Source organism: Pleurodeles waltl, chromosome 11 (assembly GCF_031143425.1).
Source record: "Pleurodeles waltl isolate 20211129_DDA chromosome 11, aPleWal1.hap1.20221129, whole genome shotgun sequence".
NCBI lineage: Eukaryota > Metazoa > Chordata > Amphibia > Caudata > Salamandridae > Pleurodeles > Pleurodeles waltl.
This window is the reverse complement of record NC_090450.1, coordinates 232,462,441-232,477,034: the sequence shown is the minus strand read 5'-3', so window position 1 is coordinate 232,477,034 and position 14,594 is coordinate 232,462,441. Positions and strand designations below refer to the sequence as shown.

At 44.5% G+C, this 14,594-nt stretch overlaps 1 protein-coding gene across 1 annotated transcript in view; it reads right to left on the bottom strand.

The window, feature by feature from the left end:
- Positions 1–360, bottom strand: part of LOC138265606 (2-acylglycerol O-acyltransferase 1-like) — a 192,112-nt gene extending 191,752 nt beyond the window's left edge. The window contains exon 1 of the mRNA XM_069213467.1: positions 51–360. Within this exon, the coding sequence (XP_069069568.1) occupies positions 51–132 (82 nt within the window). The 5' untranslated portion in view covers positions 133–360. The remainder of the gene's footprint in view (positions 1–50) is intronic.
- Between the last annotated feature and the right edge of the window lie 14,234 nt (positions 361–14,594).

The window sequence follows — 14,594 nt, the reverse complement described above, 5'->3', positions numbered from 1 at the left end:
TGTTTTAAAAAACTGAATGCAGTGAAAGTACTCTAAATTCCAGACTGTACCTAGCAGCAGGAACAAGAAAACGGCGGCGGTCTGGAGCCTGCGGGACAGGGGGATGTTCAAGGGGGCGAACTCGATCTTCATGCTGACAGGCTCCTGTGAAGATAGACCTCCGTCTGGGGTGCAAAGCTCGTGGCAGAGTCCTCCGGCACACTAGTTGCGCTTTCGTCAAGCACAGCGCAGCAAACCTCACTGGCCCTTCGAATGAGCACTTTTACGCAGGACACGTACGGAACAGAGTCACCTTCTAAGTTTGCTACACTTTCCAGCTGCTCCCCGTCCCACCCGTGCGCGCACCCGCCCTTCACAAAGCACGCGCAGCGGGTTGGCGTAGCGACGCCCAAAGGTTTGTCTAAAAGCAAAGCCGAGAGCACATGTGATCCCTGAGTAAGGGAGTCTACGGGTTACTGGATGTCTTGAGAGTATTGCTTTCCCTCACTGTAAACTGTTGACCTTCGGAAATCACTGGCTCATAGAACTTTCTCGCCACCCCACCTGCAAATATTCATCTTTACGTACTAAGTTACAATGACGTGTGTCATTGTATAAACAAGGTGCCCGTGCCCCTTAAGCCTGAGACTGCTTGTGGGCAGTACAATTTAGCATTCATCAGTGTACACTGGGCTCCAATTTGACAGGTTTCTCTGTTTTTAGGTCTCAGCCAAACAGACCGCTTTCTAACATATATAAAGTGAGATTTGGAGCGGAACCTTTATGCCACTAGTTTTTTCAGTCAGTTACTGCCATTGGCTTGAGACATTGTCACTCATATTCAGGCTCACCCAAGAAGACAACAAACCTTTCACCTAATGCAATTGGTGTTTTGGGTGTATCAGTCCACCTAGTGGTTTATTTAATGAAAAGGATGGAGATCTCAGGGTATGACCAAAGAAACTGACAACTAATGTTTTTCAAGAGGTATTTGCCCGTGTAATTAACATACACGCCAACATTTGAGAAGAGAAAAGTAGGAGATTTAAAAAAATGGCTTAAATCATGGTAACAGCCAGTGCTGCTGGCTTTGGAGCTGGGGAACCAGGTTTGAGCCTTGGTGTTTGCCCTACATCTTGTGAGTCTGAGCAATTCACATAATCTCTCTGTGTCTATGAAAAAAAAAGAAAAGTAAAATGAATGTGTCCTTGTGAAATGTAACTGGTGTTCATGTAAACTGCTCCAATCACTGGTGGCTGGTGACATTTGAAAGTGGTGAGGCATAAAAGGTGGGTATGACTGTCATGAAGCATGTAAGCTTAATGGACAAACATCTGGTCCAATGGTGAGTCCTCCTCCCAAGAAAACATTGAAAAAAGATTGACAAATGGTGTATTTGAAAGCAAATGAAGTTAGTCAGAAAGCAGAGTTTATAAAGCAGTGGTAACGTATAGTTTTGAAATACTAAACACAATAAAAACTGCCCTATATCTTACTGCATTAATTCATTCAACAGTTACTTTAATGTGCAAATTATACAGCACAACAACTTCAGGCCCTTTACAGTGTGTGCTTACCCAGTGTCTTGCGCTGCATGCAGCATCAACTTTGGAAGAAAATGCTCTAACCAGGCATCACAAAGCACCCACACCTGCTCGCTGCATTCAATCCTGTAGAAATATGTGCAGACAGATTTTAAGTGGGCTGAAAAAAGTGGGGGCTCTCTAAAAAGGAACATGTAAAATACATTTTGGGATTCCCATAGTGTGCCATCCGTCCTGTATTTTGGTTTCTCTTGAGATGTTATTGCATCCAGAAATATAACACAACAATTGACATACACCTAAAACCTGTCAGTACTATTGGCTGTGTCAATGGTTGTTAGCTGTTTCAGATAAATGAGTAACAACAATGATTAGTTATAATAATTAACATTGGAAATGTTTCAATTCTGAAATTGTGAGACTGTGTATTAAATATTATTGAGGCCCATGGAAGGAGTATGGCCTTCAGTTATGTGTGTTTTACATTAGATATGTATGCCCTTTTTCCTCTTCACATCTCATCCATCTGCACATTTTCAAACTCCTCTTTTTCCTCTTAAGAACCCTCTTTTCCCTTTCCCCTAAAAGCACTCCATCGCATCTCCCTCATTTTACCACCCAAAACATACACTGGACTCATTCATATTTAAGCACTTTATTTCATTTTTCTTTTGCCTTCTAAATAATTTCACCTCCATGCACCCCTTCACACACATTTACACTGAATTTCATTTGCAACTAGTATACATGACCATTGTTCTGTGTGCTCTGCAGAGAGACCAACCCACTGTCAGGCACTTTGCTTTGCCTTCAGCCTCAGCACCAGTGCTCTCAATCTAAGCCCATCATAAACACCTGTCACAAGTCAAAGTATGCACTATGCGCACTATGCACTATGCAAGAGTAATACAATGCACAGAAACACAGCAAGATGAAACAGCTAACTCTCTTGGGGAATGGAGCAATAAGTAAAACAAGTGAAATAAGAGGAACTAAATGGCTGACACATTAAAAACATTTTAACGTTCATTGTTCTCATATCAATTCATGTTTATGGCGTTAACTTTCAGGGCATGAAGATAGGGCCAGTTTTAACACCATACCGCTGATAACTGCCTTTACTGTAAGCATGGATTTCTTCCCTTGCGCTTGACTCGGATATTTGGATACATTTTGCAAGGGAGCAAGAATTATGCTTGTCATTGGGAACACTTTCACTTGGAACAAATACAGCAGCTCCACTTCTAAAGGAGCCAGTGATCTGCAGCCAGGGCCTGGGCTGTGACAGTGGGGGAGGTTTGCGTGACAAGGGGTCTCAGTACAATAAAAATAACACAAGATTAGCATTAGAACATTTACCGTTACCAAGGACAAGGTACTAAATTACACGTGCTTGCATCCATTCCTACTGCGTGACGAATGGGGAAAGGGTGGGTTCCATGCCTGTTAAAGACAGATGGCTGCCCTCACTCAGGGATGTAGACTCCAGCGCTCCAAATCATGACGCTAAACGTGTCACTGGCCTATAGTGGATACTGCCATAGACCACAATGGAAATTAAGGGCTTTAAAGCAGTCAGCCCTGTGTTGTGCATCACAGTGTAGAAAAGTTTGATTTACTGCCTGGCTTCCGTCTTATGCTCTAAAGCGAGGCTGTGCAGGTAGCCTGGGTCAGGCAGCCCAGAAGTAAATGCATCAATTTGTTTAGGGTTACAATCATATCTCTAAACAAATTGATCTATTTAATATTTTTTATAAAATGTGCAGGAATTTCAGAGGGGCGCAATCCCTCAGTCCTAAAAGAGAAACTGCCCCTTGGCTCCAATACTATCAGGTTACGTTCATGCTATATGAAGCTGCAAAACAACAACAACATGTAAATTACAATTGTGCTACATACACACACACACACACACTGTAACACCCGACTAGTATTTCAGTGCCTTTCTGTGAGTTTTCTGTAATTGGTTCCAGACATACAACAATTAACCAATACCTAAAACGAGCCAGACCAGTTGGGTGTGCTGATGCTTGTCATCAGTATCAAATAAATTGATAGCAACAATGATTTTGTTGTACACAATTAGGAATGAACATGTTCTAATTCTAAACACATGAGACTGTGAATTAAGCATACCTTAGGACTCTGGAAGGATTAGTGGTCTTTGGAGTGTCTCAATCACCCCCATGCTCCCATTCATACTCCTCTTTCCTCTGCAGTCTCTCATTCTGTTAGACACGTATACCATCTCCATATATTAGTCTGAAATCCTCCCTCAGCACATCTCACACATAGGGGGTCATTCTGACCCTGGCGGCCGGTGACCGCCAGGGTCACCGACCATGGGAGCACCGCCAACAGGCTGGCGGTGCTCCCGAGGGCATTCTGACCGCGGCGGTTCAGCCGCGGTCAGAAAGGGTAAACCGGCGGTCTCCCGCCGGTTTACCGCTGCCCCATTGAATCCTCCATGGCGGCGGAGCGCGCTCCGCCGCCATGGGGATTCAGACACCCCCTACCGCCATCCTGTTCATGGCGGGAAACCCGCCATGAACAGGATGGCGGTAGGGGGTGCCGCGGGGCCCCTGGGGGCCCCTGCAGTGCCCATGCCAATGCCATGGGCACTGCAGGGGCCCCCGTAAGAGGGCCCCGCAAAGTATTTCAGTGTCTGCTTTGCAGACACTGAAATACGCGACGGGTGCAACTGCACCCGTCGCACCCCTGCAACTACGCCGGCTCAATTCTGAGCCGGTGTCCTCGTTGCAGGGGCATTTCTGCTGGGCCGGCGGGCGCTCTTTCGGACAGCGCCCGCCGGCCCAGCGGAAATGTTTAAATGGCCGCCGCGGTCTTTTGACCGCGGTGCAGTCATTTCACGGCGGTACCTTGGCGGACGGCCTCCGCCGTCCGCCAAGGTTAAAATCACCCCCATAATCTCTTTCTTATTCAGCACTGTCTTTTCACTCTCTCCATCTGCAAGTACCTCTTTTCATCTTCTCCACTCAGTCATCCCCCATAAACACAATTACCCACTTAGCTTTATGCAATGCATTTTCTTTTCCTTTGGCGCAGCCAGTATTTTGAAATCTGTGAACCTCCTTTACACACTTTCTCATAAAATAACAATACAATCGGCACATAGGGTGTCATCACCCTGTTCACCCAGGAGAGAGGCCAAGGACTACATGTAAATTATGTCTGAACACCTGATTGCATTGTGAGAAACTCACATCACATTTAGTCTCAGCTCCAGGGTTCTCAATTGTCCCCTGTCATGAATATCCACCCCCAGCTTGATTACTGCCAGACACAGCTATGGGCAACTCAGTTCACAACAGACACCACACAAGAGTTACACCATACATTTGGAGAAACTACAGAAATGTAACATCAAGAAAAAGCAAACTCTTACGGAATGTAAGATGAAGTAAAACATGCGAATTGTAAATGTTCTGCTTTGCTGACATCAAATACTTTAAGGGTGTTTGCAGTCATTGCTGAGAAATTTATCTGAGATTTTACCTGTAAAGTTAAATACATGACTATAGGGCCTGACAGGGATTCTTTTGAAAGTCAGTTTTTAATTACAGCTGGGTCTAAAACCCGGCAGGACTCACCCCTTAAAGTCTTTCTCTAGCCTCCTTTTGTGTGTCTCACTGTAATGTGCTGTATACATTAGCACATTAAGGCCCATATTTATACTCCCTTTGCGCCGGATTAGCAGTATTTTGTTTTACGCTAATCTGGTGCAAATTTAACACCATATTTATATTTTAACGCTTGACCCGTTTAGCATCAAAATATCAGATTGTGCGTCATATTCTGGATGCGTGAAACCGCCTTGCGTCAATGAGATGCAAGGTAGGCTTTCCTTACCAAAAAATAACTCAAACACCCGTGCGCCATATTTATCCATCCGGGCAAAAATGACGCACGGATGGGAGGCGGAGCGGGAAAATGACGCAAATCTCGATTTGCGTCAAATTTTAACGCCTGGGTCAGGGCAGGCATTAAAATGAGGCAAACACACTACTACTAAGGAAAAATCACACAAGCAACATCATTGCTCAAGAAGGGCGAAATGGAGGTGCTTCTCATGTAGCATGCCAGAAGACACAGAGCATAGGACCAACAGCAGCAGCTACCACCACACCAATGAGGACCCCAAAGGCAACACAGAAGGCAGGAGAAGCTATTCAGGACCAGGACAACCCTCCTGGGCCTCAGGGAACATTATATCATCCAGAGGTACAGACTCAACTGGGAAGCCATACAGCAGCTGCTGCACCAAATTGAGCCACAGTTAGCAGACAGCTTGCAGACACCCCACATTATTCCACCGGAGATCAAGCTGCTAGTTGTCTTTCACATGTTGGCAAGTGGCTCATTTCAAACTACTGGTGCCCTGGTTGCCGGGGTCTCACAGCCCTCATTCTCCGCCTCCCTTCCCAAGGTACTTGATGCCATAATCTCCCTCACACCCCGCCCCATCAGCTTCCCCAACACACAGCAGAAGCAGCAGGAGACCAAACAGGGGTTTTATCAAATTAATGGCTTCCCGCACGTGCTTGGTGCCATTGACTGCACACATGTCCGGATTGTGCCACCTGCTGCAACCTAGCACCTATATCGCAACAGAAAGCACACCCACTCCATCAATGTGCAGGCCATTGTTGATCACCATGGATTGTTCACCAACATCATGGCAAAGTATCCTGGAAGTGTACGATTCCTTCATCTTCCGCCACAGCACCATCAATCGGCACTTCCAGGATGAACTATATGGCAATGGCCTTCTTGTCGGTAAGTCCAGAAACCTAGTAATTTACACACAGCACAGCAACCCTGTAGAACACACAAGGCATACACCACTACATTGACACGTGGCCAGGAAGACGCTGAGGTGTGATACTGGTAGTCATGTTTGATATCCTGCCCCAATGGGATCCACACCTATGGACAAATGACAGCTGCAAATAACAATAGATGCCACTCTAGAGCCACAAGGGACCAATTTAAAACCACACAGTGACAATGACATGGCCTTAACTGGCAGTACAACTTGGAAGATGAACCATTCAGTATCACATAAGGCCACAGTCAATCCCACACCCTTCCAAGCAATACGTCCTGTGTTAGGGGTGTGTAATGTGTGTTGCTGCAGGTCAAACACCATGAGACACATAGCATGATGACGCTGACTCAAATGAAGGTGAAATGGAATTATTGAGGCAATACTAACATCCCACATCACCCCTGGGGTGACATTGCCAGCTAACAATAAGGAAGTGGACTGTGCAATGAAAAAATGTTGATGTGACACTAATGCAAAGTGCACACTGCTACACATACTGAATGAGACAATTCCCCATATACATAACAGATGTACAGGGAGATGGACCTTCCTACACTAAAACCTTCACCCTACAGCCAAGTTAGCCAGCTCACCTGGAGCAAGTTCAGTAGTGTGGGTGCACAGTTGCACATGAGCCAACTGGGTGAGGGAACAAAAACAAGTTTGCATAGAACTAGTCACACATGGGATAATTGTGCATTGTCAATACTGAACACTTCAGTGCTGCCAGCTTATGGAGATGTGTTGTGCATTGTCACCTAAGCAAATCAAAGGGCCTCACTGTTGCATTTCATCTGCAATTACAAATGTCTAATTGGATGGGATGTCCAGGCCATGTAGTGCAACCATGTTACCACCACAGTGGAATCTATTGTGTGTGTGGAAGTATCATGTCATCTCCAGTGAATGCACACGGACACATCTTTCTCACTACATAACACATGGGAGATACAGACTGAACTGCAAGTTTCTAAATATACCAGAGATATCAGGCCAATTAGCCAAACACCAGTTTTGCTAGTCAAACAACCCAATGCAGAAAGAACCTCACAGAAGCCTAGGATCCCACACAGTACCACAAATACATATGAGTCACAGACAACACAAGATAAGAACTGCTATGCAAAGTGACATTCCTGGTGCAACCAACAACAAAGTACTTACCCTCATTTTCTCTTTCAGCTGATCAGAGTTATGGGATGCAGCCATGGATCATGATCCCATTTGCCAACCCAAGCACAGCAGCAGAGCGTGCCTATAATGAGGCACATCGTAGGACACGCACCATAGTTGAACGGACTTTTGGCACCCTGAAGTCCAGATTCAGGTGCCTGGACATCACCGGAGGCAGCCTCCTATATTCCCCAGAAATGGTCTGCAAGATCATTTTGACCTGTGCCATACTGCACAACATTTGTGTTAGGAGGAACATTCCCCTGTATGAACCTGAACAACAACTGCCTGAAGAGGAGGAGGAGGAGGAGGCTGTCCGGGAAAATGAGGGGTAACATCCTAACACAGCTGCAGGAATGCGTCGCAGACAACAGATAGTACAGAATTTTTTCCAACTATAGTCACTATCACCACTTTGTTATGATATGGAATTAAACACCTCAATCATGCTCTGGGTAATTATTTATGCATTACATGATCTCTAGGAATCCTAATCAGAGTATTGCCTCATGGAGAATTGCAGAAAGACAAATTTGCATACCTCAGATGCCACATCACTTTGATGGGTATGAATGTACAGAAAACACAGGTTTTATGAAACACATCCTGTCTATTTCACATTTGAAGGGCAATTTCATAGGACCACAGCTATGAGACACACACATGTTGCCAACATGGTCCATTGCAGCATATGACACCCAACTAAGACACCATCAATCATAAGGTAAAAAAGTGCATTATACATGAGGCAGTGGATGTGCAATTGCATTGGTAACAGGAATGTATGACCCTTGACAGCAGTAAGTGTGACATCAGCTATCTCTGCAAGGAGCATGTATGACAAAAAGTGCATCAAACCTAAAAATGGATACCCCATTTATGACAAGCATTGCTCACAAGGCATGCCCTGTGCAGTCCATCCCAGGTAATAAGGCCTTCCACTGCCATGTTTCAAGTCTCTGCCCACCCTTCTTTAGGGAGCGCTGTAAATGGAATATCTGTACCCTGGGAATCACCATCTACAGTCATCCAGACTCCCATTCTGACTCCTGTGTGCTTCCCTGTTCAGTATGGCATGCCATAGTTCTAGTTCATCAGTCTGCATGGACTTCAGGTCCCATAGTGCATTTCCTGGTAGTCGATAAGACGTGTAATCTGCTGTCCATTGCTTCTCATGTGAAAGCTCCGGTTGGCCCCTTACACAGGATTCTCAGCTCCAGGACTTGTGAGAGACTGAAGATACACACACCTGTGAGCACTCTCATGCAGTCCAGCTATTTGACTCTGCCCTGCCCTTGCTGCTGCCTGGAACTGCTTAGAAGCTGCCATTTCCTGAATCTCCTTGTTGTGCATTGGAGTACAATTCATTTGTGTACCAGAGCCCTTGTGGGGTTGTGTAACAGTGCAGAGTACACCAGAAACTGCTCTTTGTTTCAACAGTGTTGTTCCTGCTTGTCTAGTCAGACTCTGCTCACTGTGTATTTGCCTTGTTCATGTTTGTTCCTGACAGAGCCTGCATGCTGTTAGCCAGACTGGTTCCAGTCTTTGCTTTAACAAGAAACGTTCCCTGTGGCTACATTTGCCTTATAGTTGGTTTCCATGCCCTCCGTTTCCTCTTGGGCTATTGTGTCTGGTAGGTCTAGGATCAGTCCTCAAGTGTATAGAATAGTTTAATTTGTTTTCTTATCTTATTTTGTTCTGGGACATGTTTTCAAAAGGGGTAATCCATCCCCCATCCCTTGTCTGGTTTTGCATGTATTCATTAGTGCCAAACAGTGACAGTGTGCTATGGCTGTATGCCTGGATTTGGTACTGTGCCTCCAGCCCAACAAACAAGGGCTGCTAATGTGTATGTAAGGAAAATACATGTTTGTGCCCTGACGGTCCAGATACGGGTTCACTTCTGCCTCCACCTTTTGATGGGGGTTGCGTGGTGTCTAGCTGTGAGATTAATCAGCACAGAGGCACTGATGTTCCCTGTTGCGGTGGGAATTTTAGAGCCCTACCCTGTGTACAAATGTAGTAATGAAACCTGCCTGTTTTTCTATTACTGATCCATAACGTATTCGAGCACACCATGGTTGCTCTGTCGTCAGCCTTCTGAAATTTCTGCTGTACCATAGCTGCCCTTTCCCCTTGTATGCCGTTACCTGATCTTTGGCTTTAGGTCAAATCTGCTTAGAAGGATATTCGGTTAATTCAAGGGTTGGCTCCACAGACTCCTGGCTAGACCCGCACGTAACTGTTACACCATGGAAGCCAATACTGACACAGGGTACACATGGCCACACACTTGAACAGGACACCTTTGCGCAATGAACCACTGGAAATATGTGAACACATGGAGCATGGTCTGCTGGTCCACCACAGCCACAGGAGAAACATAGGTCATTTAAATTTGTCAAACTGTGGTGCACATAACAACGTTATGATTGGATTTGAGACTCTGTGTCACAAAAACTGTACCTACCTAGCATGTTCAAATGCCTGACTCATGGGTAGTATATACACAAGTGACCATGAAGTGGTAGCCAACATCTCATGAGATGTGAGGAATAACATATCTGACACAGCCCTCATCATCCGTCCTCGATCTTTCCTGTGTATAGTTAGTCATAGGAAATGTATTGTCCCCAATGTCAAGCAAGTACATACAGCATAAGAGGCAACAGATATTACATACACATATCATGACTGATGTACCTCATTGATTGGCATCTGATGGTTATACCCATTTGTGACACATTAATACATGAACATTACGCCAAATGTTTTGCATGCGGTTCCCACAGAGGCGCACAAATAATTTTAACAGACAATTCACACAGAAAGCACACAGGCCATGATTCATTTTTTAGTAGCGTAGCCTTGCTGTCCTCTAGTGATGCAACACCTGCACAAACTTGAAAAATCCAATTTAATTTCCAAAGTTTGTGCTGCTGTTGCGTCAGTTAAGAGAGCTAATCCTGCACAACATGAGTATTATGGGCTGCAGTAGTATGGTCTGCTACATGCGCCCAAACTCTAGAACACACACTGCAGGTCATACCATCCTATCTTTGTCTAGTTATAGACTGCACGCATGTTAAAATTAGAAAAATTACGCAAACACAGTTTAAGACAGAATTTTTGACGCAATCGCGTCAAAAATGACGCATATGCATTAAAAATTATGCATATGTGTTAAAAAAATGACGCATATGCGTACATAAATTACGCTCACTCACATTATACATCATTTTGTCCCTAGCGTTAATTCCACCAGTGCACCCCGGCATGTGGATAACCATTGAAAATTTATTGATCCATTAGTGCGTGGGATTTTAACGTATATGCGTAAAAAAATATTGACGCAAAGCCCGTAAGCATAAAAAATGTACAAGCAAGACAAAAAATGGGCCGCAAATCAGACAGGAAGTGATGTAATAGGCTATCCTGTTTGCAGAAATGGTACAGTGGGTGTACTTTCACTTTCACTTTGCAGTCTGTGATTATTCTAAACTGTGTGCCTGTGGGGTTTGGATTGTCTCTCTGTGAATCTTGTGATTTTGTCTCCTGTGTGCTCTTTATGTTGTCTTTTGATGTTTGGTAAGTGTCTTTTGTATCCTGTGTAAGTGTATTTGTGTCATTAATTGTATTTAGATTTGTCTTTGTACTATTCGGAGTCTGTTTGTGGGTAGTATTAGTTGGGGTAGTTTTGGGCTGTCTTTGGGTTAGATATGTTTCCTTTTCTACATCCTTTCCCTGTTTTTCCCTCTTTACTTTTCATTTCTTGTTTTGGTGTGATGTCGGGAAGGCCACGGCTGGGGCGCATGGGTGAGGAGGAGCTAGGGGCATTTGTGTGGCTGGTGTGCCACTGCCTCCTCCTGATGTTGAAGGCTAGGGACTGTGTGATGCAGAGGTATCACACGGAGGCAAGGCAGCTGGGGTGGGAAATGGTGCTGTTCCACCTGAGTTGCATTTTCAACACCCAACACAATGATCACCAGCTGAAGCATTGCTGGGCTGACCTGGTGGCCTGAAAGCAGGACCTGCTGGACCACCTGGGTGTGGTGATTGGGGCCCTGTTGGTGAGTACCAAATTGACTCATGTGTACAGTACAATGCTCTGGAGTGACAGTAGCAGATGTTGTGACATGCTGCATGCAATGTTTGTGGACATTGTGGAATGCAAGTTGAACAAACTGTGAGTGTACCAGGAATGGGATGTATTTCACATGGTAATACATGAAAACAATGTAGTCCACAGTTTTGTGGAACCATGTCCGAACAATTTTCAGGGCCATACATACCAAGGTCTTCATAACCTCTGCTATTATCTTAGGCCAATAATTCTTCTTTCTTTGCGCTGCATTTGCGTAATTTCAGGATGCAAAAGTAGCGCACACTTTCTACATTCAAATATATTTTGCTAATTTGCGCAGCTGTTGAGCCAACAAATGAAGCAAATGCGAGACAAAATAAATTACACATCTGGGCCTAAGTTCACTGTTTCTGTGTGTTTAAGTCTGGACAAATAATCATTCACATGGCCAAACCCAAATGGGCCATTATGCTACCAGATTGCATTATCACAAAACAGGGTCATCTCGTGGCATTTCGGAGTAGGTGTTGAAATCTTACCATTGAGTAGCAGGGCCCAACAACATTTTTTGCTTGGGCACAATTGCTGGGACTGAGCTAGTGCAGTTACCATCTGTGTCACTTTGGTGTCAACCCATTTTCTAAAGTGAAAGGGTAAACATGGGATCCCTGCTCCTTGTGAATGCATGGTCACAAACTATTTTTGAGCATGATGTTGTGCAAGGGACCACTGACTGCTTCCATGATACTATTTTAGTGAAGAAATAGGTTGTTAAATTACTTTTGGTACACCCCTGCTGAAATATTGCAGCATTTATACAAATTTAAACTTCTCAGTATGAAGGCAGTCACAGACATGGTGGTCTGCTGACCTCAGCAGGCCAGCATTCCTGTGAGTGCCGCCATTCCCAAGGTGTTTTCAAATGGTGACCTACCTCATCATGATTGCAGAAGTAGAACATTTGCTACCACTTATTTTTATTAGCAGACAGTGTCAGTTCGGGTGTACTACCACTGATCACCCAACTTGCCAATTGTAAATTGCTGATTCTGGCAATCTGTGATTTACAATACCTGATATAGGTACACATGGCCCAGAGTAACACATTTCTGGTGCAATGACTACACCTGTGCCCATGCATTCTGTCAACGATGATCAACTAAGACACTGTCAGTATACATCATTTTGCAGTTTTGAATCAGAAAAGTGGCCAATCCATGTTTAGCGTAACATTGTAACCAAGTAACACACAGGATCTCTGCCATCATGTTGTCATAGGGGGCATATGCGGCTTAGGGTACACTGCCAATGTGGCATATGTAACCTATATACAACACTTGCACACCTATTATGGACCACTGAAAGCACAATAATTCCTGAAAGCAAATCAACCCACATGACCATCACACAGTTACTCATTGTCCCTTGATGCACAAGCCACAATACCCGAGTCACTGGTATTGCAGTGCACTGGGAATGTGGCATTGCATGTGTCTCCCAATTACAAAAGATTAAATGGAGTACCATCTGGAATGTATTAAGCGCAAAATTGAGTAATCATGTTTGGCACCACATGATTGTTAGGGCCAGTGCATGTGTGCATATATGTGTCTATCACTCACTGGAGTGACAGTGGCAATGCATGTTTGCAGTTGTATGTCTGTTGGGGTGTCTACATGCCTGATGTGCAGCTCTATCATATAAAATGTCACACACAGTGATTTGTTGTTTCAACTTTTGTACAGTGAGCAGACATTGACCACATATCACCCTTCCATGTTTTAAGGTTGACCAGCCCCCTACACCATAGGTGAAGTGGCTCGATTCGAGGACCCAGACGTGTCCAGTAAGTGTTAAAATGTTTGTCCTGTGTTGTGTTTGCAGCAGTTGTGTGATTGGCTCCTGTGTGCTGTACTCATTGCAAGATATGATGAGCTGGCACGTGATCTGATATGTCACTTGACTGTAGGTTGACATAGTATTCCATGGAAGAGTTAGACATTCACTGGCAGAGAGTCATATATTGGGAGTCGAGTGCTGCGCAATAGGCATGGGCAGGTGAACAAGGTGATTTGTTGCCACATGTATGCCAATAATTGATTTGGAGGTGGCCAGTGTCATAATTTAGTCATCAATTCATACCCTAATTCACACAGAACAGTGATGCATCAGTTTTACACACCAACTTGCACATCCCTGTTAAGTAATGAACATGTAGGACGGTATGGGTGACTGTCCCACAGCATCTAGCTCCACATGTTGTTCTCCATTTACGTGGCGCTTGAGTGATATGTTATAGGTGTGCATGCAGGTCAAGGCCAAATGGGTGCTTGCATCAATGTGGTTGATTTAGGGAATGTGTCAGAGAGATCTGTTGTTGATGGTTGTCCACAAATAGAAACATGAATGTAGATGTGATTGTCCAATGGTTGACCCAATTCTAGTTGGCAGGCCTCCTTACCTGTGGTAGACTGAATAAATCCATGTACAGCTGGACAAAGCTTTGTGGTTGTCCTTGATGGCTGAAAATATGTACAGCATGCCCATCCCCCCCTGAGGCACAGGGTTAGGGGGAGAAAATATCTGTAGCTAGGTGTGATGGTCACAGTGTAGATGACAGACATGTAATTCAAGCATTCATGTGTGCCAAACTACAATGCCCCCTTTTGATTACCAACTGCATACCATCCTGCCAGTTCCATATACAAATCACAGGTCTTGTGTGCCTTGAATTTGATCCAGAAGATAGGGAATTGTTGGCCTGTCACATGTTGAGTACTTGCAGCATTTGTTATGTGACAAATAGCACTACATATATGCACAGACCATTTAATTAAGTACACATCTTGTTCTGCATTGCTGTGCTATTAGATACTTGATGGGTAGTGTTGGACCTGGCCCTTTTACAGGGTCATTCCCCAGACTTTTTGCTTTTGCCTCCTTATTTTTCTGGCCTTTGTTGGCT